Here is a 25,349-nt window from a genome sequence, read left to right as displayed (position 1 = left end):
CCACTTATTCTGTACTACCTGCAGGGCCGCCATCAGGGGGTGACAGGGGTGACTCCTGTCAGGGGCCCAATGAGCCAGGGGGGCCCCATGAGGCAAGAACTAAAAAAAAAAATTTTTTTTTTTTTAAAATTTGGGCAGCCACCAGTGCAGTGGGTACTACAGCAGAGTGCTAATTGAGCATGGGAAATGTTATTACAAGAAGTAAAGTATTAGCATTTGAGAGGATTTCTTAGTGTGCACTAAACCACTATGCGCAATGTGAGACAGACTTGGCACTTTGTACAGTGTGTGTCAGTGGTAGTAGTTTTTTTGGGGCTAGGGGTCCATAAAAACACGTTTTTAGCAGCAGTGTATTTATGATTATTTGACAATGCTGTAGAAATTCTATATTTAAAACCATGCAGAAATGTTTCCTCCTCAATACACAAATGGTAGATGCCCTTTTGGCAGATATGCATTATATATATATATATATATATATATATATATATATATATATATATATCATTCCAGTTTACTGCCCCTTCATGCAAGGACTTTCCAGATGCAAGGAGGCATTTTATCTAAGATTTTTACATCTGCATAAAATTTTATACTCTCAGACTAAGATTGCTCAGTGTTTGAAATGAGACAGGTTAACTTAAAACTGTTCAGTTTACACTACAGCTGGCTTAATTTTGAAATACATACCAACAAGCCTAAATCCTGCATTTATCCAGATCTAATGGTATGAGTACCACAGCTTATGGTCCCACCAAGACCATATAGAGTACAGCATTTTCAAAATCCATAAGTACAGCTGACAGCTGGGAAAATGTGTACACTATAATTGAAGTGGGGCGCTTGGTTGGGGAAAATGGGGAAAAAACAAACAAACATCATATGTCAACCTTTTAAAGGTACTTTTCTTCATCTAGCCATCTACCCAGCTCATTAATGTACAATTTTGAATTCACAGAATTATTTTTGTTTGCACATTTACAAATATGATTCTTTAAAAAGTGATCTCTTAATTTCTAAAAAAATTTGTATCATGCATGTCACACACTGTTGATTTAGGGGATGCAAGGAGCATAAATGTTATCTCCTGTGAGTGTTTCTGTGGGTGTCTGTGTTTGTCTTTGTGCTTTGGTTTGTGTCTCTGAGTGTGTATGTATTTTTTATCTGTGGGTCTCTCTGTGAGGGTGGGTGTATTTATCTTTGTGCATTTTCTGTGGATGTCTGTGAGGGTGTGTGTATGTTTGTCTTTGTGTATTTTCTGTGGATGCCTCTGTGAGGGTGGGTGTGTATGTCTGTGTTTTCTGTGGATGTCTCTGTGAGGGTGTGTGTGTATATGTATATATGTCTGTGTTTTCTGTGGATGTCTCTGTGAGGGTGTGTGTGTATATGTATATATGTCTGTGTTTTCTGTGGCTGTCTCTGTTTGGGTGTGTGTTTTATGTGGGTGTCTTTGTGTGTTTTCTGTGGATGTCTCAGTGAGAGTGTGTGTATGTATGTCTTTCTGTGTTTTTTATGTGGTTGTCTCTCTGTGTATGTATGTCTTTGTGTGTTTTCTGTGGGTGTCTCTGTGTGTGGGCAAGTTTGAGTTTGTGTGTGTGTGTCCATTGTCTGTTCCTTTTTAGGACATTTTGACCTTACTACTAATTCACATCTTTCTACAGACTTTGAGACTAACAAGACCTTTCCGGAAGTAACCAATCCACCATTTAACCTTTAAATTATTGTTTAGGCAGTTCAGGGCCCTTCCTTTCAGCCACTGCATGCTGTTGTCATAATTTAGTTGTCATCTTCCTTTACAAAAAGTTAATCAGAACTCCATATTTTGTTTTCTAATTCTCCTTACAAACTGTAGTTTACCTCATTACTTGTCAGGTCAATGTAAACGAGTGCTAAGTGTCTGTTTGGGTGTCTGTGTCTGAGTGTGTTTCTTTGCGTGTCTGCTAGAGTGTCTATATGTGAATCCTTATGTGTGAGTGTGTGTGTGTGTTTCAGTGTATGAGTGTGTCTGTGTGTTTGTATGTTACTAACTTTACAACATTTCCAAGTTTAAATAGACACTTAAGAATAAAGTGCATATACGTTTTAGTCACTTGGTCAAAAATTGCACATGTCAAAGGGGGGGGCCTGATCAATGGTTGAGTCAGGGGCCCCAACATTTCTAGTGGCGGCCCTGACTACCTGTATATATGCTTTTGATTTATACCCCATGTGGATGTTATATATCGTGTTAATTGCATATTTCTTTTGTGGGAAGGTTCTGATAACTTTTTCTAGATCTCCTAATTGCCTGTTGTTCCCAAACCTTTCCTGTAGCTCATTAAAAAAAATGTCTAATTTGCAGATATGCAAAGAAATCCGTTTTAGGTAATTGAAATTCTCTGCTTAATGTTTAAAATGATTTAATCGATTTTAATGAAACATACTGCAGTTGTATCATATTAATAAGGCCCTTGTTATACCATCTTTGAAAAATTCCCTTTTTGGTACATCCTGGCCTGAAGTTGGGGTTACCCATAATTGGTAGGAATCGAGAGACACACGCTTTCACTCCTATCCCGTTACCAAATCTGTGCCAAGCCACTATCACATTCTTACTCACTATATATTGGGAAATTGCTTTTGGTACGTTTTTAGATTCACAGTGCAGAAGCGCTTTTAAGGAAAGGGGTGCGCACAGGTCAGATTCTAACTGCCAGTATGTCACGTAATCCCCTTCTAGAATCCAATCTATGGCATATTTGGCCAATGCCGCAAGATTATATATCTTTATATTAGGTAGCGCCAAACCCCCTGCTTTAAAAGGAAGACAAAGCGTCTCTGCTGCACATCTTATTTTATTTCCCCCCCCATAAAAACCTAGCACATATCTTTTTAAACTTGATACAATATTTCTGTTTTAAAATTATACTGATGTTTTGTAATAATTAAAGCATACAAGGGAAAACAAATTAACATTTTTTTTTACATTTTTATTAACATTACTCTAGCCGAGGTAGAGATAGGCAGGGCTGTCCATCTTTTGCAGTCTGCTTAGCATTTATCTAAGCTGCCTTGGCATACCATTGTCTAGGGTTTTTTGTGATAACTAGTCCCAGGTATTTAATACAATCCACCTTTTTGAATGGACACTGAACCGATGAGCCACATAATCTCTGATTTGTCTACGTTGATCTTATAGCCTGAAAATGAGCTGAATTGATTAATTATATCAAGGAGATGGTTAATACTTTGCAAAGTATTGGTAAGAAATATCAGCAAGTCATCTGCAAAGAGAGACAGGACTATCTTATGCTGCTGTATAATAACACCCGATAGTTCTTGTCTCAACATGGTAGCCAATGGTTCTATTGAGAGATTAAAAAGCATGGGCGATAAAGGGCAGCCTTGCCTTGTTCCCTTCTTTAACTGTATATTGGGTGTTAATTTGTTATTTATAATTAAATTGGAGGTCGGGTTCCTATAGATCAGTTTTATAAAAGCGTTTATATTTCCTTGCAAGCCAAACTTGTCAAGCGCTGTGAATAGATGAGCCCATGTTATGGAATTGAACGCTTTTTCAGCGTCTACAGCCAAAACAGCTGTATCTGAGTTAGCGTAACTTATGCCTTGCTTTGAATATTGCCAACAGTAATTCAACATTGTAAATACTTTGCGGGTATTCCTAGCAGGGTTACGTCCCGTCATAAAGCCAGTTTGAAGCTCTTCTTTTGTCTTTCTTGCTACACAAAATAAATCTTTAACTGCCTTGATTCACTGCTACAACAAAAAAAAACAAAAAAAAAAAGCTTAGAGGCCTTCTTTTTCAAATAAAGATAGCAAGAGAACGACGAAAAATTGATAATAGGAGTAAATTAGAAAATTGCATGTTCTATTTGAATCACGAAAGAAAACATTTGGGTTCAGTGTCCCTTTAATAAAGTATATTCTTTGTAGTGTTCTCCACATATTTTTTTTCCAGATGGGGGAATTGTAATACTTTTGCAATATTATAAAGTTTTCTGTAATTTATAAATGTTACTTAAAGTGATGGTAAATCCTAGCGTTTTTGAAACGCTAGGATTTACCAGTGCAACAAATAAAGGGGACTTTCAGTCATGAAGTTTAAAATATTTCATGCTGAAAGTTCCTTTATTTGCCTGTAGAGTATGCCGCACTGATCGCTTCAGACCGCCCACAGCAGAACGCTATTTTTTTCAATGAGGTGACGTTTACGTTTACTCTTAGCCAATAGCCGTTCAACCCAGCAGGCATTATGCTGAATATTAGAACATATAGAATTTTTTTTTTTTTTACAGAGTTAAGAAATATATCGCAGGTATTGATTTTATGTAAATATACTTGTATTATAAATACATGGATTTATATTATTATTAATAATTTTGAAATCAATGCCTGTTGTGGAGTCTTAATTTAAACAAGACAACTAGATAAACTAATTGTAAGTAGAGATACAATTTAGTATGTTGCAATAAGCTCCACAATTATAGAATACACGTAAACTCTGCAAGACATGAGGTTAGATGAATCAAAAAAACTATTAGTTAAAAAGTTCCATCACATTCATTCATTTTTAACCTTTATTGAATCAACTAGGAACAACCACGCATACAGTAGCAAAGGCTGAGGTAAGTTAAAAACACTTAAACCCGGTTATTTAAGAGTGTCAGATATTATCACTAATGTTTATTAGAGTATACTTACAGTCTGCAGTCAAAGGTAAGCTTAATTAAACTAAGCCCTTACAATCCGAGGGCTAGATTACATTTAACAATTAATAGCTAAGACTGGCAGCTGTAGAAATGATTACGATATAGTTATTCAGTCATATTTTAACCAAGGTAAGCAATTCAAAGGATAACTAGAAGAGACAACGCTACCCCTGTCGGGCCCCTGACACGCGTTTCACAAAGAACGCTTCCTCAGAGGGAGTGCGGGCCGCTGCTACAGAATATTATTTATTCCGATCTATCGCCCACCTCCCAAACGTGATAGGTTGGTATGGTAATGCCAAAGATATTTGATAGGTTTCAATGTCTGTCACTCATCTTGACACGTTCTGACGTAACGGGCCCTCGTGATGAAACGAGGGTGTGTATAAGGCAACAAATCACTTTCAGCTGCTAACATCAATCCTCGAACCGACTTGCCACGTCAGAGGGGGATGAGTTACTAAGAGTAAAATTGATTGAACAATCTAACACCAATCCTAGATCCGACTTGCCACGTCAAAGGGGGATGTGTAGTTATGAATAAAATTGATTGGACGATCTCGTTTGCATGTAAACAAAGTAAATGCTTACGTACCATTTATTGTGACAGCTGCAAAAATGTCAAATTGGGATCGGTACCTACCGATATTATGTCTGAGAGTTAGATCTATTTATGTAGACATCATATCATGATGCATATTTCCTTCTGTTAATCTGTAGATAGCCATAATAACTATACTATGTACACCTGTTGGACATCATCACATATTGATATCACTGCTTATTACATAAATACAGGAGAATGAAGGATTGAAATCCAACTGACATACAACTATATGAATTGTCGCTGTAAGTTGGATTATTGCTTACCTTGGTTAAAATATGACTGAATAACTATATCGTAATCATTTCTACAGCTGCCAGTCTTAGCTATTAATTGTTAAATGTAATCTAGCCCTCGGATTGTAAGGGCTTAGTTTAATTAAAGGGACATGAAACCCATATTTTTTCTCTCATGATTTAGAAAGAGCATGCAATTTTAAACACTTTTCTAATTTACTTCTATTATCTAATTTACTTTCTTCTCGTGATATCCTTTGCAGAAAAGCATATCTAGATAGGCTCAGTAGCTTGTGATTGGTGGCTGCACATAGATGCCTCATGTGATTGGCTCACCCATGTGAATTGCTATTTCTTCAACATAGTATATCTAAAGAATGAAGCAAATTAGATAATAGAAGTAAATTGGAATGTTGTTTAAAATTATATTCTCTACCTCAATCATGATAGAAAATGTTTGGGTTTAGTGTCCCTTTAAGCTTACCTTTGACTGCAGACTGTCAGATATTATCACTAATGTTTATTAGAGTATACTGACACTCTTAAATAACCGGGTTTAAGTGTTTTTAACTTACCTCAGCCTTTGCTACTGTATGCGTGGTTGTTCCTAGTTGATTCAATAAAGGTTAAAAATGAATGAATGTGATGGAACTTTTTAACTAATAGTTTTTTTGATTCATCTAACCTCATGTCTTGCAGAGTTTTCGCGTATTCTATAATTGTGGAGCTTATTGCTACATACTAAATTGTATCTCTACTTACAATTAGTTTATCTAGTTGTCTTATGCTGAATATATCGCACACTATTCGCTATGATCACCTCACTGAAAAATAGCGTTCGGCTGTGGGCAGCCTGAGGCTCTCAACGCGGCATACGCTGCAGACAAATAAAGGAACTTTCAGCATGAAGTATTTTATACTTAATGACTAAAAGTCCCCTTTATTTGTTGCACTGGTAAATCCTAGCGTTTCACAAACACTGGGATTTACTGTCACTTTAAAGGAATAGGAAACCTAAAAATTTATTTCATGATTCAGACAGAGCATGGGATTTTTTACAACTTTCTAATTTACTTCTTTTATCAATTCTTTGTTCTCTTGGTATCTTTTGTTGAAAAGCAGCGGCATATGCTTAGGAGCCGCACAATTTCTGAAGCACTGTGGCAGCAGTTTGGCAAGAATGTTATCCATTTGCAAGATCACCAGATGGCAGCACTATTTCCTGCTATGTAGATTTCTACCTAGGTATCTCTTCAACAAAGAATACAATAAAAAACAAAGCAAAATTGATAATAGAAGTAAATTGGCTATCCAATGTACAAATGAATTGCATAATTTAACATAAATTGATTAAATGATAAGTTGCGCAACAAATATTGAAAACATTAAGGGACAGATTGCGAGCGGAGCGCTAACAGTTACGCGCGAGTGCTAAGGGGTATATCGCTGGTGTTTGCGCCTGTCAGGAAAGTAAACATGCTCACTTGAGCGCATTTGAAGGTAACGCTTGTCAGGTTAACGCTTCCTCAGAGCTCTAGTGAACTGTTTCACAAAACAAAAAAGTGTCACAAAAAACATCAAAAATACATTACAAAGTACAGTTACACTCATAATAATGAAATAATAATAAAATTGCACAAAAAAAGTTATAACTTCTCCGGTATTAGAACAAAAAGCAGACAAAAGGCTTTAGCATAGAGATACATACATATACATGTCTAAAATATGTGTGTATATGTATAGTAAGTGATTTTTGTGTTTTGCAATAATCCTGTTAAGGGATTTACTTTTGAGACATGGAGGATTTTAATCTCAGATTTTTATCTCCCCCATAATTTTAATGAATTTTGATTTAACCCTGAAATTAGGTTTAACAATGCAACAACCAGAAATCTATCTCCTACTGACAAATTCTAAAAAGAACAAAACTAGCTTGTCTAGTGAGTGATTTTTGTGTTGTTGCAATAATCCTGTTAAGGGATTGCTGTGTTAAAAGAGTATTTGAAGCAAAAAACCTGAGATTTTGCGTATATAATTTGCATAACTTACCCAGAATTCTCTGGTGCATTGGTAACAATGTATATGGAGTTTTACTGGGGAATCGTAAGCGGGGTACTTGCCTAGATGTGCTAATTTTCTATACAAAAATTTATATTGAGATATATATATATATATATATATATATATATATAAATATATATAAATGTGTGTATATATGTATTTACTAAAATATATACACACAAATACATATAATATATACATATATAGACACATATATAAGTGCATTGGGTCCCTTTGCAGTTAAGTAGCTGTAAACATGAAAAAACATAGTTATACAATATTTATATTTAATAAGGGTTTTAACTATGCATTTACTGTAAATATTTCACATTCTTATGCTCTGCACATTGCAGAATATGTTCTAAGTATTTGTAAATAGATATTGCTATGTATATATCTAAACCTGTATATAATTATATATATATATATATATATATATATATATATATATATATATATATATATATATATATATATATATATATATATATATATATATATATATATATATATAATAAATAAATAGAACCTATACTATGTGAAGAACATTGGAATGTGAAATATTCATATTTTCATGTCGGGTTAGCGCACTTGACAATATGCTATCGGGCTAGCACATTAGTAGGGTATTAGGTTTTTTTCCAATTTTTTTTTTGCTTCATTCACTTCTATGGGGGAAGAGCGATATTGTAAGTTTGGCTTTTTACGCTCGGCTGGTTAGCGTGCGAGAGGTAACTTTTTACTTTCAACTTAAGCTTGCAAAAAGCTTACTTCTAGCGCTGCCGTATAATCTTACGGCTAGATTACGAGTTGTGTGTTAAGGTAAAAAAACTAAATTTATGCTTACCTGATAAATTTATTTCTCTTGTGGTGTATCCAGTCCATGGATCATCCATTACTTGTGGGATATTCTCCTTCCCAACAGGAAGCTGCAAGAGGATCACCCACAGCAGAGCTGTCTATATAGCTCATCCCCTAACTGCCACTACCAGTCATTTGACCGAAGACAAGCAAGAGAAAGGAGAAACTATAGGGTGCAGTGGTGACTGTAGTTTAAAAATAAAAAACACCTGCCTTAAAATGACAGGGCGGGCCGTGGACTGGATACACCACAAGAGAAATAAATTTATCAGGTAAGCATAAATTTTGTTTTCTCTTTTAAGGTGTATCCAGTACACGCATCATCCATTACTTGTGGGATACCAATACCAAAGCTATAGGACACGGATGAAGGGAGGGACAAGGCAGGCGCTTAAATGGAAGGCACCACTGCCTGCAAGACCTTTCTCCCAAAAATAGCCTCCGAAGAAGCAAAAGTATCAAATTTATAGAATTTAGAAAAAGTATGAAGCAAAGACCAAGTCGCCGCCTTACAAATCTGTTCAACAGAAGCCTCATTTTTAAAAGCCCATGTGGAAGCTACCGCTCTAGTAGAATGAACTGTAATACTTTCAGGACGCTGCTGGCCAGCAGTCTCATAAGCTAAGCGTATCATACTCCTTAGCCAAAAAGAAAAAGAGGTTGCCGAAGCCTTTTGGCCTCTCCTCTGTCCAGAGTAGACAACAAACAATGCAGATGTTTGACAAAAATCTTTAGTAGCTTGTAAATAAAACTTTAAAGCACAAACCACGTCAAGATTGTGTAAAAGACGTTCCTTCTTTGAAGAAGGATTAGGACACAGTGACGGTACAACAATCTCCTGATTGATATTTTTATTAGATACCACCTTAGGTAAAAAACCAGGTTTGGTACGTAACACTACCTTATCTGCATGAAAAATGAGATAAGGGGAATCACATTGTAAAGCAGATAACTCCGAAACTCTTCGAGCCGAGGAGATAGCTACTAAAAACAGAACCTTCCAGGATAAGAGCTTAATATCTATGGAATGCAAAGGTTCAAACGGAACCCCTTGAAGAACCTTAAGAACTAAATTTAAACTCCAAGGCGGAGCAACAGGTTTAAACACAGGCTTGATTCTGACTAAAGCCTGACAAAACGCCTGCACGCCTGGAACCTCAGCCAGACGTTTGTGCAAAAGAATAGACAGAGCAGAAATCTGTCCCTTTAAGGAACTAGCTGAGAAACCCTTCTCCAATCCTTCTTGGAGAAAAGATAATATCCTAGGAATCCTGACCTTACTCCATGAGACACCCTTGGATTCACACCAATGAAGATATTTACACCATATTTTATGATAGATTTTCCTGGTGACAGGCTTTCGTGCCTGTATTAAGGTATCAATGACCGACTCTGAGAAACCACGCTTTGATAAAATCAAGCGTTCAATCTCCAAGCAGTCAGCCGCAGAGAAATTATATTTGGATGGTTGAAAGGACCCTGAAGTAGAAGGTCCTGTCTCAGAGGCAGAGTCCATGGTGGAAAGGATGACATGTCCACCAGAGCTGCATACCAAGTCCTACGTGGCCACGCAGGTGCTATCAAAATTACCGATGCTCTCTCCTGTTTGATCTTGGAATTCAGACGAGGGAGCAGAGGAAACGGTGGAAACACATAAGCCAGGTTGAAGAACCAAGGCGCTGCTAGAGTATCTATCAGCGCTGCCTTGGGATCCCTGGACCTGGATCCGTAACAAGGAAGCTTGGCGTTCTGGCGAGACGCCATGAGATCCAGTTCTGGTTTGCCCCAACGTTGAATCAACTGTGCAAACACCTCCGGATGGAGCTCCCACTCCCCCGGATGAAAAGTCTGTCGACTTAGAAAATCTGCCTCCCAGTTCTCTACTCCTGGGATATGGATAGCTGATAGATGGCAAGAGTGAATCTCTGCCCATCGAATTATCTTTGAAACCTCCAACATCGCTAGGGAACTCCTTGTTCCCCCTTGATGTAAGCTACAGTCGTGATGTTGTCCGACTGAAATCTGATGAACCTCACTGCCGCTAGCTGAGGCCAAGCCTGAAGAGCATTGAATATCGCTCTTAGTTCCAGAATGTTTATTGGAAGGAGTGCCTCCTCCTGAGTCCACGACCCCTGAGCCTTCAGAGAGTTCCAGACTGCACCCCAGCCCAGAAGGCTGGCATCTGTTGTTACTATTGTCCATTCTGGCCTGCGGAAGGTCATATCTTTGGACAGATGGTCCCGAGATAGCCACCAGAGAAGAGAATCCCTGGTCTCTTGATCCAGATTTAGTAGAGGGGACAAATCTGTGTATTCCCCATTCCACTGACTGAGCATGCAGAGTTGCAGTGGTCTGAGATGTAGGCGGGCAAACGGAACTATGTCCATTGCCGCTACCATTAAGCCGATTACTTCCATACACTGAGCCACCGAAGGGCGAGAAGTATAATATAGAACATGGCAGGAATTTAGAAGTTTTGACAACCTGTCCTCTGTCAGGTAAATCCTCATTTCTACAGAATCTATCAGATTTCCCAGGAAGGAAACTCTTGTGAGAGGGGATAGAGAACTCTTTTTTTTTTTTTCGTTCACTTTTCACCCATGAGACCTCAGGAATGCCAGAACAATGTCCGTATGGGACTTGGCAATTTGGAAATTCGACGCCTGTATCAGAATGTCGTCTAAGTAAGAGGCTACTGCTATGCCCCGCGGCCTTAGGACCGCCAGAAGTGACCCCAAGAACCTTCGTAAAGATTCTTGGTGCCGTAGCTAACCCAAAGGGAAGAGCCACAAACTGGTAATGCCTGTCTAGGAAGGCGAACCTGAGAAACCAATGATGATCTTTGTGTATCAGAATGTGAAGATAATCATCTTTTAAGTCCATCTTTTGGCAATTCGGAAATTCGACGCCTGTATCAGAATGTCGTCTAAGTAAGAGGCTACTGCTATGCCCCGCGGCCTTAGGACCGCCAGAAGTGACCCCAAGAACCTTCGTAAAGATTCTTGGTGCCGTAGCTAACCCAAAGGGAAGAGCCACAAACTGGTAATGCCTGTCTAGGAAGGCGAACCTGAGAAACCAATGATGATCTTTGTGTATCGGAATGTGAAGATAATCATCTTTTAAGTCCACGGTAGTCATGTATTGACCCTCCTGGATCATAGGTAGGATGGTTCGAATAGTCTCCATCTTGAAAGATGGAACCCTGAGAAATTTGTTTAGGCTCTTGATCACTCCCATAACTAGGAGGTCTTGAACACAATGTAAGAATGCCTCTCTCTTTATCTGGTCTGCAGATAATTGTGAGAGGTGAAATCTTCCTTTTGGGGAAGAAGCTTTGAAGTCCAGAAGATATCCCTGGGACACAATTTCCAACGCCCAGGGATCCTGGACATCTCTTGCCCAAGCCTGTGCGAAGAGAGAAAGTCTGCCCCCTACTAGATCCGTTACCGGATCGGGGGCTGATCTTTCATGCTGTCTTAGAGGCAGCAGCAGGCTTTTTGGCCTGCTTACCTTTGTTCCAGGCCTGGTTAGGTCTCCAGACCGGCTTGGACTGGGCAAAATTTCCCCAGAAAGGAAGTTGATGCCGCGCTCGTCTTAAAGTTTCGAAAGGCACGAAAATTAATTTGTTTGGTCCTTAATTTATTAGACCTATCCTGAGGAAGGGCATGACCTTTTCCTCCAGTAATATCAGAAATGATCTCCTTCAGTCCAGGCCCGAATAGGGTCTGCCCCTTGAAGGGAATGTTGAGAAGCTTAGACTTAGAAGTAACGTCAGCTGACCAGGATTTAAGCCATAGCGCCCTACGCGCCTGAATAGCAAAACCTGAGTTCTTAGCCGTTAGTTTGGTTAAATGAACAACGGCGTCAGAAACAAATGAATTGGCTAGCTTAAGCGCTTTAAGCTTGTCAAGTATATCATATCATCCAATGGAGTTTCTACCTGTAAGGCCTCTTCCAGAGACTCAAACCAGAAGGCCGCAGCAGCAGTGACCGGGGCAATGCATGCAAGGGGCTGGAGAATAAAACCTTGTTGAATAAACATTTTCTTAAGGTAACCCTCTAACTTTTTATCCATTGGATCTAGGAAAGCACAACTGTCCTCGACGGGAATAGTTGTACGCTTAGCTAGGGTAGAAACTGCTCCCTCCACCTTAGGGACCGTTTGCCATAAGTCCCGTGTAGCGGCATCTATTGGAAACATTTTCTTAAAAATAGGAGGGGGAGAGAACGGTACACCTGGTCTATCCCATTCCTTAGTAATAATTTCTGAAAACCTTTTAGGTATTGGAAAAACATCAGTGTAAACAGGCACTGCATAGTATTTATCCAATCTACACAATTTCTCTGGCACTATAATGGTGTCACAGTCATCCAGAGTAGCTAAAACCTCCCTGAGCAACACGCGGAGGTGTTTACGCTTAAATTTAAATGTAGACATATCAGAATCAGGTTGAAGCATATTCCCTGAGTCAGAAAAATCACCAACAGAAAGAAGCTCTCCGGCCTCAGCTTCTGCATATTGTGAGGGGATATCAGACATAGCTACTAAAGAGTCAGAGAGCTCTGTATTTTTTCTAGTCCCAGAGCTGTCTCGCTTTCCTTGTTACCCTGGTAATTTGGACAATACCGCTGTAAGGGTATGATCCATAACTGCCGCCATGTCTTGTAAAGTAAACGCCATGGGCGCGCTAGATGTACTTGGCGCCTCTTGAGCGGGAGTCCCTTGAGCGGGAGTCAAAGGTTCTGACACGTGGGGCGAGTTAGTCGGCATAACTTCCCCCTTGTCAGTTTCCTCTGGTGATAAATCTTTTAAAGACAGAATATGATCTTTATAACTTAAAGTAAAATCAGTACATTTGGTACACATTCTAAGAGGGGGTTCCACAATGGCTTCTAAACATAATGAACAAGGAGTTTCCTCTATGTCAGACATGTTTAAACAGACTAGCAATGAGACCAGCAAGCTTGGAAAACACTTTGATAAATGTAAACAAGCAAAAAATAAAAACGGTACTGTGCCTTTAAGAGAAACAAATTTTGTCAGAAATTGAAAAAACAGTGATAAAAAGCAGTAAATCTTACGAAATTTTTACAGTGTGTATAATAGACTAACAGAGCATTGCACCCACTTGCAAATGGATGATTAACCCCTTAGTTTCAAAACCGGATCAAAAAAACGATATAAACGTTTTTAAACAGTCACAACAAACTGCCACAGCTCTGCTGTGGCCCTACCTGCCCATATAACGATTTTGAAAGGCACAAAAACCCCTCAGAGAGGTCCCAAGTGTTCAGGAGACTCCTTCAGGGAAACTGGATGTCTCAAGCTGCAAAATCTGATGCGCATTTATAGGCCCCTCCCACCCTGTATTCACAGTGAGAGGGCCTAACAAAACTAACCCTAGACAAAATCTAGCTAGCCATGTGGAAAAAACTGGGCCCCAATAAAGTTTTATCACCAATATGTATAAAAAAACGTTTAAAACACTTTCCAGCAAACGTTTTATTTTTCAGTAATGTGAGAAAGTAATAAGAATTACCTTTTACAGCAAGCATGATACAAGTCGTTATTAAATCACTGTAATCAGGCTTACCTTAAATAACTCCGGTATTAACAGCATTTTCTAGCATATTCTTTCTCTAGAAAAATTTAAACTGCACATACCTCATAGCAGACCCTGCACGCCATTCCCCCAGCTGAAGTTATCTCTCTCTTCAGTTATGTGTGAGAACAGCAATGGATCTTAGTTACAACCTGCTAAGATCATCAAAGACCACAGGCAGACTCTTCTTCTATTTTCTGCCTGAGGCTAAAATAGTACAACTCCGGTACCATTTGAAAATAACAAACTTTTGATTGAAGATAAACTAAATAAAAAAACACCACATCTCTCTAGCTACTTCCTTACTTGTCGAGAGCTGCAAGAGAATGACTGGGAGTGGCAGTTAGGGGAGGAGCTATATAGACAGCTCTGCTGTGGGTGATCCTCTTGCAGCATCCTGTTGGGAAGGAGAATATCCCACAAGTAACGGATGATCCGTGGACTGGATACACCTTACAAGAGAAAGCACCGTTAACAGGTCCTAACGCTGCTTTTTTTTACGCCCCCTGGTATTATGAGTCTTGAAGGTTTAGGGTCACCGCACACTTCTTTGGCCTTACCGCAAAACGATTAACGTAAACTTCGTAAAGTATTTTTTCTATGGGACTTCCATAGCGCCGGTATTACAAGTCTTTCCTGGGAGGCCAAAAAGTGAGCGGTACACCCTACCCCATCAAGAGTCCTAATGCATTTAAAAGTCAGTAGTTAAGAGTTTTATGGTACAACGCCATAACATAAAACTCATAACTAAAGTGCTAAAAAGTACACTAACACCCATAAACTACCTATTAACCCCTAAACCGAGACCCTCCTGCATCGCAAACACTAAAATAAAATTTTTAACCCCTAATCTGCTGCTCCGGACACCGCCGCCACCTACATTATACTTATGAACCCCTAATCTGCTGCCCCCAACATCGCCGACACCTACATTATATTTATTAACCCCTAATCTTCCGCCCCCAATGTCGCCGCAACCTACCTACACTTATTAACCCCTAATCTGCCGCCAACGTCATCACCACTATAATAAACATATTAACCCCTAAACCGCCGCACTCCCGCTTCGCAAACAGTTAAATATTATTAACCCATAATCTGCCGTCCCTAACATCGCTGCCACCTAACTACATTTATTAACCCCTAAACTGCCACCCCCAACGTCGCAGCCACTATACTAAATGCATTAACCCCTAAACCTAAGTCTAACCCTAACACCCCCTAACTTAAATATAATTTAAATAAATCTAACTAAAAATTCCTATCATTAACTAAATTATACCTATTTAAAACTAAATACTTACCTATAAAATAAACCCTAAGCTAGCTACAATATAACTAATAGTTACATTGTATCTAGCTTAGGGTTTATTTTTATTTTACAGGCAAGTTTGTATTTATTTTAACTAGGTAGAATAGTTACTAAATATTTATTAAATATTTAATAATTACCTAGCTAAAATAAATACAAAAGTACCTGTAAAATAAAACCTAACCTAAGTTACAAAAACCTAACACTACACTATAATTAAATAAATTAACTACATTAACAACAATTAAATAAATTAAATTAGCTAAAGTACAAAAATAAACAAACACTAAATTACAGGAAATAATAAACAAATTACAAGACATTTAAACTAATTACACCTAATCTAATAGCCATATCATAATAAAAAAAGTCCCCCAAAATAAAAAAACACCTAGCCTAAACTAAACTACCAATAGCCCTTAAAAGGGCCTTTTGTTTGGCATTGCCCCAAAGTAATCAGCTCTTTTACCTGTAAAAAAAAAAATACAAACAACCCTCCCAACAGTAAAACCCACCACCCACACAACCAACCCCCCCAAATAAAATACTATCTAAAAAAAACTAAGCTCCCCATTGCCCAGAAAAGGGCAGTTAGCTCTTTTGCGGCCCAAAGTCCCTTACCTATAAAATAAAACCCACCCAATACACCCTTAAAAAACCTAACACTAACCCCCTGAAGATCGACTTACAGTTCTGAAGACCGGACATCCATCCTCAAGGAAGCGGCAGAAGTCTTCATCCAACCGGACCGAAGTCCTCAACGAAGCTGGGAGAAGTCTTCATCCAAGCCGGGCGAAGTGGTCCTCCAGACGGGCAGAAGTCTTCATCCAGACGGCATCTTCTATCTTCATCCATCCGACGCGGAGCGGCTCCATCTTCAAGACATCCGAAGCGGAGCATCCTCTTCTTCCGACGAATAAAGACGAATGAAGGCTCCTTTAAGTGACGTCATCCAAGATGGCATCCCTTAGAATTCTATGAGCCAATAAGAATCTATCAGCCAATCGCAATTAAGGTAGAAAAAATCCTATTGGCTGATGCAATCAGCCAATAGGATTGAAGTTCAATCCTATTGGCTGATTGCATCAGCCAATAGGATTTTTTTCTACCTTAATTCCGATTGGCTGATAGAATCGCACTGCTTCTCTTATTTCAATAGTAAATCCAAAATAGAATCTTAGTTAATTGTTGGCCTTATTTGGCATTTTTTGTTTAGCCTGTGGAACAGTTAGTTTATAGACTGTTGTTTCGGATATCATAACATAAGTGGGGATATAGTGACCTTAAAATAGCAGTCCGTCTTAGACTCGCACTGTCATATGTAACAGCGCTATTGTACTGCTAACCATATAATTATACCCAATGGGGAAATAGTCTGCTCGCTACACGGTCTATTTCTTACTATCCATAAGGACTAACTAATTCATATATTTGGTATTTAATAAGTTTCCTTGGGAAAATGGATTTTCCCCCTATTCATAAGAGAAGCTAGTGCCGTAATAAATACAATTTCTGTTATCTAGGGTGTGGGTTTTTTTTTCTCCCGACACACTTTTTTTAACTTGAATTTTCATGTTTTATACATAGAATGAAATAGATGACATTCCTTTTTGTCATCCTAGGTATACCAATTGAAGACCTATACCAGATGTCTTCTAGTAATAAAAATTAGTTCGGTAACGTAATGTGCACATGTAAATAATCAATTCATGATATTTCTATGCTCGCCTAACCCACTTCCTGTCCGCCAACTCCTTGCTTGACCCCCTGCAATCCGGATTCCGCCTCAAACACTCAACTGAGACTGCCCTTACCAAGGTTATGAACGATCTTCTCTCTGCTAAAAATATTGGCCACTACTCCATACTCATCCTACTTGACCTTTCAGCTGCCTTCGACACAGTTCACCACCCCCTCCTCCTACAGACCCTTAGCTCTTTTGGCCTCTGTCGCACTGCTCTTTCCTGGTTTCACTCTTATCTTTCTCACAGGTCTTTTTCTGTGTCATTTGCCAATGACTCCTCCTCTCCAATGTCTCTGTCTGTTGGAGTACCTCAAGGATCTGTTCTGCGTCCTCTACTCTTCTCCATTTATACTTCTTCTCTGGGTAAACTTATCAACAGTTATGGCTTCAAATATCACCTCTATGCTGATGACACCCAGATCTACCTCTCCACCCCTGCTATCTCTCCCTCTGTCCTTTCTCATGTCAGCAACTGCTTATCTGGTATTTCTTCCTGGATGGCCTCTCACCACCTAAAGATAAACATGTCCAAAACTGAGCTCCTTCTTATCCCCCCCTCAAGCTCTACACCGACCTGTGACTTCTCTATCCCTGTTGACGGCATTACAATTTCCCCATCGCCCCAAGTCCGCTGCCTCGGAGTTACACTTGACTCAAATCTATCCTTCACCCTCCATATCCAATCGCTTTCTACATCCTGCTGCAACCATCTACGCAACATTTCCAAGATTCAACCTTTTCTGTGCGCTAACACCACAAAGCAAATAATCCACTCCCTTGTTATTACTTGACTACTTCAATAACCTACTTACTGGCCTTCCTCTTTCCCGCCTCTCCCCTCTTCAATCCATCCTAAATGCCTCTGCCAGGCTGATCCACCTTTCCTGTTGCTCTGTATCTGCTGCACCTCTCTGCGAGTCCCTTCATTGGCTCCCCATACACAGCAGAATTAAATTAAAAATTCTCACCCTTGCATGCAAAGCGCTCACCAACGCCGCTCCCCTCTACCTATCCTCTCTAATACACAAATATACTCCAGCCCGCCCACTAAGATCCAACAATTACCTGCTCCTTGCTTCTGCGACTATCACCTCCTCTCATGCTAGACTGCAGGACTTCTGTCGTGCAGCACCTACCCTCTGGAACACTCTCCCTCGTGCTGTCAGGCTTTGCCCAAATCTTTCTTCCTTTAAATGCTCTTTGAAGACTTTTCTGTTCAGAGAAGCCTACCACCCAACTCAATAATATTCCTTTAAGCTAACAACATTTCCCTCCTCTAACTCTGCATTAACTAACATCTTTAACATCTTTCTCAATATTGCAGTCCTCACCTCCTGTTTCTCAACCTCCTACCCTATAAGATTGTAAATTCCCACGGGAATAGGGCCCTCAATTCCTCCTGTATGTGTTTGTAAATTCTGTCCTGTCTCTTAGTCCTAGAAGTTTTATACTATTGTTTTATTTAAATGATCTGTATCCATGGACAGCGCTGCGGAATATGATGGCGCTTCATAAATAAAGTATAATAATAATAATAATAATAATACCTATTTGAATTGTTACCACATTATAATATAACAGCTATACCCTATTTTAATGCACCACAGTCCTATTTTAATTTTATTTTTTTAATAAATAAAAGTTATATTTTAATATTTCCTGTCCTTTGTGCTCACCTAGATTTTGATTATTTAGGCTCTCACTTCAAGTGTGCCACGCGATACCTCTGTTCTTTCCCTTTCTTTATTACTAATATCCAATACCTGTATCCAGGCACTGCCCTTTAGGGATACATAGGATTACCCTACAGGGATTTTTTGAGAGTCCTAAATTTGTTCCCCCCCTGTAACTTCCCCTTTTTAAGAGGAGCTACTATCCAAAACTGTTAATAAATGTAGGTAGGTGGCGGCGATGTTTGGGACGGCAGATTAGGGGTTAATAATATTTAACTAATGTTTGCGAGGCAGGAGTGCGGCGGTTTAGGGGTTAATATGTTTATTATAGTGGTGGCGACGTTGGGGGCAGCAGATTAGGGGTTAATAAGTGTAGGTAGGTTGCGGCAACATTGGGGCCGGCAGATTAGGGGTTAATAAATATAATGTAGGTGTTGGCAATTTTGGGGGCAGCAGATTAGGGGTTCATAACTATAATGTAGGTGTCGGCGGTGTCTGGAGCGGCAAATTAGGGGTTAATAAATATAATGCAGGTGTCGGCGATGTCAGGGGTGGCAGATTATGGTTAATAAGTGTAAGATTAGGGGTGTTTAGACTCGGGGTTCATGTTAGGGTGTTGGGTGTGGACATAAATTTTATTTCCCCATATGAATCAATGGGGCTGCGTTACTGAGTTTTACGCAGCTTTTTGGCAGGTGTTAGACTTTTTCTCAGTTGGCTCTCCCCATGGATTCCTATGGGGAAATCGTGCACGAAGACGTACGACCAGCTCACTGCTGACTAAAGCAGCACTGGTATTGGAGTGCGGTAACGCTCACTTCTTGTCTTTTAACGCCGGGTTTAGAAAAACCCGTAATACCAGCGCTGTAGGTAAGTGGGCGGTGAGAGAAATCTGCTTGTTAGCACCGCATAGCCTCTAACGCAAAACTCGTAATCTAGCCGTTAATATTGACTAATGTTAGCTTAATAATGGCTTACATTTTAGCCAGGTAGTGAGCAAAATCAGCCGGGTAGTGCGCCTGCTAAAAAGCCCCTGGTAAAAACACTGCTTTCTATAGTTCACTTTATAGTGTTATGGTTTATTTTCAGTTCTAAAGTAATACAAGAGTAATTAGACAGTACTGTAATAAGAGTAATTAGACAGTACTGTAATAAGAGTAATTAGACAGTACTGTAATAAGAGTAATTAGACAGTACTGTAATAAAGTATTTCTTTGGTACAGGCAAAGCTGGAAGACTGGTCTCCTGTATATATACATTTTTATTTTTAATGGGGTTTTTTTTATTATTATTTTAATGGTTTACTTGATAGACACTTAGGGCTTATGTACCTCTTGTTAGTTTTCAATCTTTTTTTAAACATTATTTAGCTTGGTACTTGGTACATGATGTTATATTCTCATAAAGACTTATATTTTGTTTTAGGAAAATGGACGGTGCATCACCAAACTGGAAAACATGGGATTTAGAGTAGGGCAGGGCCTTATAGAAAGGTAAGTAGCCACATTTGTTTAATTTCAATCAAGAATGTTATCTCAGTATTCAAGCTTTGCATGGGAGTTTGTCTAGCGTTAAAGTGGAATTAATGTGCAATCACTTAAATTCAGTAAATATATTTGCAATATACCAAACACACACACACAGATATATATATATATATATATATAACAGTGCTCGACAATCCCAGGCGCCACTGGCGCCTTTTAATTATGGCCTGGTTTGAAGCCCCTAAAATACCCTTTGGTTCCCCCCCCCATTTGCCGCCGCCGATCACTGCCAGCCGCACCTCAAATTCAGCCTGGTGCAGCTGGTTCCTTTTTAGGCCATGCGCCTAAGTGCTGGAATGCCGCACAGCCAATGAAGGAGCAGTCCGGCTACTGGACGGATGTCCTCTCCAACGCAGGGGGACTCCTAGCCTGAGCGACACAGAGCGTAGCACAAGCTTGGAGGTAGAGAGGCAGCTTTCTGTGCTGGCATGAGCAGAGTGCGTGCAGAGTCTGGATGATGCAGATAGGAGCTTATTTAGGTGCAGGACACGATTGAGGTACAGCACACTCTTACTGGAGATATGCATTAGAAGCGTAGTGGATCTAACCCATAAATAATCTGCAGCCACAAAGTTCTGCACATTGCCCCCTCTGTCTCCCATTTCTTCTCTCTCTTGGTTCACTTCCTTTGCATCCACATACATCACTTAAAGGGACATTAAACACTTTGAGATGGTAATATAAAATGATAAATTGTATATATAAAACAACTCTGCAATATACTTTCATTATTTATTTTGTCCTCTTTGCCAGTAATTCCATTCTGAAATTGTGAGCTTTTCAGTTCCTGTTAGAAATGGAAGTGCAGAACACTGTTAAATCCAGCACAGCCATTGGCTGCACACTCTAGTGACCTATTTATAACTGACCCTAATTGGCCACAGCAGAGAAGGTAACACAAGTTACAACATGGCAGCTCCCAGTGTTTTATAGACACTAAAACTTTACACTTATTCTGTGACTTTTTAAACAACTAATGAAACTTTAAAAAACATCTGCATGTTAGTCATGGACCAATCTTTTTTTTGAATGCATCATTCTATCTAGCATGTATTTAGTGTTTAATGTCCCTTTAACTGCTACAGTGGCACTAACGGTCATGATTTTATTTAAAGGGACAGTCTAGGCCAAAATAAACTTTCATGATTCAGATAGAGCATGTAATTTTAAACAATTTTCCAATTTACTTTTATCACCAATTTTGCCTTGTTCTCTTGGTATTCTTAGTTGAAAGCTTAACCTAGGAGGTTCATATGCTAATTTCTTAGACCTTGAAGCCCACCTCTTTCAGATTGCATTTTAACAGTTTTTCACCACTAGAGGGTGTTAGTTCACGTATTTCATATAGATAACACTGTCCTCGTGCACGAGAAGTTATCTGGGAGCAGGCACTGATTGGCTAGACTGCATGTCTTTCAAAAGAACTGAAAAAAGGGGCAGTTTGCAGAGGCTTAGATACAAGGTAATCACAGAGGTAAAAAGTGTATTATTATAACTGTGTTGGTTATGCAAAACTGGGAAATCCTATACTATAAAAGGCCAAGTGTGTTTGTCCGAAGCTTTCATGCGCAGTAGAGACAGCACGAGGACAAACACACCTGGCCTTAAGTCCCTACCTGATCTGCCGACTGCCGCAAGCAGAAGTGGGCGTGGCCGAGCATGTGCGGGGGGCGTGACCGGAGGTGAAGGGGCGTGGCCTAGCGGAAGATCCGTTAAGGGACGGAGCCTAGCGTGGAGGTGCGTGAAGGGGGCGGGCCGTGAAAGATCGTGGAGAGAGATCAAGAGGTTAGAAAGAGAGAGAGGGGAGAGAGAGAGAAGATGTGGACAGAGGAGAGAGAGAGGGGGAGATAGAGATAGAGGATGTGGACAGAGAAAGAGAGGGAGGAGAGAGAGAGGGGAGAGAGAAAGAGAGGGGGAGATGGGTGGAGAGAGAGAGATGGGGGAGAGAGAGAGATGGGGGAGAGAGAGAGACAGAGGGGGGAGATAGAGAGAGAGGAGGGGGGAGAGAGAAGGGAGATGGGGGAGAGAGAGAGGGGAGAGAGAAAGAGAGAGGGGGAGATGGGGAGATAGAGAGAGAGATGGGGGAGAGAGACGGGGGAGAGAGAGAGAGAGAGAGGGGAAGAGAGATAGGAGAGAGAGAGAGAGAGAGAGAGAGAGAGGGGGGATAGAAAGAGGGTGGAGAGAGAGAGAGGGGAAAGAGGGAGAGAGGTTGAGAGAGGGGGGAGAGAGAGAGAGAGCAAAAGAGGGGGAGAGAGAGATAGCACAAAAAAGAAGGGGAGAGAGAGGAGAGGGGGAGTGAGAGAGCGCAAAAGAGATGGGGGAGAGAGAGCGCAAAAGAGATGGGGGAGAGCGCGCAAAAGAGGGGGGGAGAGAGAGCGCAAAAGAGAGGGGGAGAGAGCAAAAGAGGGGAGAGAGAGCGCGCAAAAGAGAGGGGGAGAGAGAGAGAGCGCAAAAGATGGGGGAGAGAGAGAGCGCAAAAGAGATGGGGGAGAGAGAGAGCGCAAAAGAGATGGGGGAGAGAGAGAGCGCAAAAGAGATGGGGGAGAGAGAGAGCGCAAAAGAGAGGGGGAGGGAGAGAGCGCGAGGGCTGGGACCGCTGTACTGCAAAAAATGGCCCGTGTGAACGGGCTTTAGGACTAGTGGGTAATAAAGGGATTATCTATCTTTTAAAACAATAAAAAATGGTGTAGACTGTCCCTTTAAAAGTTAAAAGTGCACCATGTAAAAAAAAAAAAAGGCAAGCTGCAATGTTGTTCCTATGTTCAAATGTGGTAGCGCTGCGCTCGCTTACATCGCACTAGAGTTTAAAGGGTGGCATTTTGTATATTGGGTCAGTTGATTGTAACCCCCCACACACAGTATTATACTTTTTAACTGCTCCGCTAATGACATGGTACAGCAGACCTGAAGTAGTTGCACAGAGAGGGTGCTGGATGCAGGCAAAAAATGAATGAGAAAGAAATAGGTTCAATCCAGGGACAACAATCTGGAGATTTATTGGCATGGGGAAGGGCAAAACAAGCAAAAGACAGTACATACAGTACTGCAAAGATGATATTCCATTTTTTTTCTTTCCAAGTGATAATACAAATCTTTACTAAAGACATCATTTGTTAATGCAGAGGTCCTTGCAGGACAGAACAGTTGCTTGATTTTTAACCCTTGGAAGTTTGATATTTATGTCTATTTGGTATAACAGGTTTTTTTATTATTTAAAAAAAGCATGCCTTGCTTTTGTATCATATATATAATGTAGAGGTTGTTTGTTTTGCCACAAGCATCAACCTTTTTCCTGTTAAAAGTGACAACCTACACAAAAAAATGTTTCAAATTTGTTATGTTAAAGTGGCTTATCTTAGTTGTTCTGATAGTGAAGGGAGCTGCTTGTATGTAACATTGAAGGGTGTTGAAATGCACAAATAAACATAGTTACAACCATGCACAAACACAGTAAAGTTTTACTTGGTGAAAAAAAAAATTATATTCCAGGGATCACATTTTTCAACATCAAACCAAACCAAATGCTTATATCGCTATGGCAACTAGGGCTGCAACAACTAATCGGTAAGATTGATCATGAAAATAGGTGTGTATGAATCTCATTATCAATTAGGTGGTCACTAATCACTAGCTGCTTCACTCTGATGTACTCCTGCACGTGGTATGTGCAAAAAAATGTTGTTGTTTTTTTTTATCCGATTAATTGGATAATAATCAGCTGATTAATCGGGTAAAAAAAAAAAAGAATGAATACCATTTTTGCACAATGCCATGTGCAGTAGTTCATCGGCGTGAAGCAACTGGTATTGTGCAACTGACCAACTAATCGCAGACCACCTTATTGATGATTAGATTTGCTGACAATTATTTTCATGATTCATTTTATTGATAAGTTGCAGCCCTAATGGCAAGCTTGCACTTTATCAGCTTGTGCCAGGAGTTGATAAAGGTATATTAGTTATATAATACATAGAAGCCAGCCACACATTTTATTATATTTTAAAATTAAATTACATTATTCATCTATGTGGTCTGGTTTTAATATTGAATAAGCAGGCCTGAATTTTTATTTTTTTTATCAATAAGAATTTTTTAACAGTAATTATAAGTGAATCCCTTTGCACAAAAACAGATTTGTGGAAATTACATTTATTCAGTTTTCTTCTCCCGTTAGATTCACTAAAGATACCGCCAGGTTCAAAGATGAACTGGATATAATGAAATTTGTCTGCAAGGATTTCTGGACAACCGTATTCAAGAAGCAAATAGACAACCTTCGGACCAATCATCAGGTGATAAACAGAGGCTGTTTCTGTCTTGGTTAAAATTCAGGTTTTGCAGACTTTTTCCATAGATGCTGGGGACTTTTTGCTGTGTATGCTTTCCATGGTTGAGCTGATTCTAGCTTAAAGGAACACTGAACCCATTTTTTTTTCTTTCATGATTCAGATAGAGCATGCAATTTTAAGCAACTTTCTAATTTACTCCTAGTATCAATTTTTCTTCGTTCTCTTGCTATCTTTATTTGAAAAAGAAGGCATCTAAGTTTTTTTTTTTTTGGTTCACACTCTGGAAAGCACTTTTTTATTGGTGGATGAATTTATCCACCAATCAGCAAGAGCAACCCAGGTTCATCAAAAATGGGCCGGCATCTAAACTTACATTCTTGCATTTTAAATAAAGATACCAAGAGAATAAAGAAAATGTGATAATAGCAGTAAATGAGAAAGTTGCTTAAAATGTCATGCTCTATCTGAATCACGAAAGAAAAAATGTGGGTTAAGTGTTCCTTTAAGGAAGGGCAAGAAAGTAACACGTTGTTCTGCAGCACATAGAGGAGGAAACAGTAGGGAAATAGGTATTGCTATGGGAAGGGTCCTGGAAGAGAGAGGAAACAATGAAGAATATGGATTATTATTTTCATTATTAATTTACCAATATCAGATGATCCTTCACTTAAAGAGATATGAAACCCACATTTTTTTCTTTCATGATTCAG

At 39.6% G+C, this 25,349-nt stretch overlaps 1 protein-coding gene across 1 annotated transcript in view; it reads left to right on the top strand.

Moving 5' to 3' along the window:
- TRAPPC6B (trafficking protein particle complex subunit 6B) overlaps positions 1-25,349 on the top strand; it is a 64,790-nt gene that overhangs the window by 4,604 nt on the left and 34,837 nt on the right. The window contains exons 2-3 of the mRNA XM_053697831.1: positions 20,229-20,296; positions 24,525-24,642. Coding sequence (XP_053553806.1) covers positions 20,229-20,296; positions 24,525-24,642 — 186 coding nt within the window. The remainder of the gene's footprint in view (positions 1-20,228; positions 20,297-24,524; positions 24,643-25,349) is intronic.

Source organism: Bombina bombina, chromosome 1 (assembly GCF_027579735.1).
Source record: "Bombina bombina isolate aBomBom1 chromosome 1, aBomBom1.pri, whole genome shotgun sequence".
Classification (NCBI taxonomy): Eukaryota; Metazoa; Chordata; class Amphibia; order Anura; family Bombinatoridae; genus Bombina; species Bombina bombina.
The sequence above is the reverse complement of the archived record's forward strand: the minus strand, read 5'-3'. Positions and strand labels throughout refer to the sequence as shown.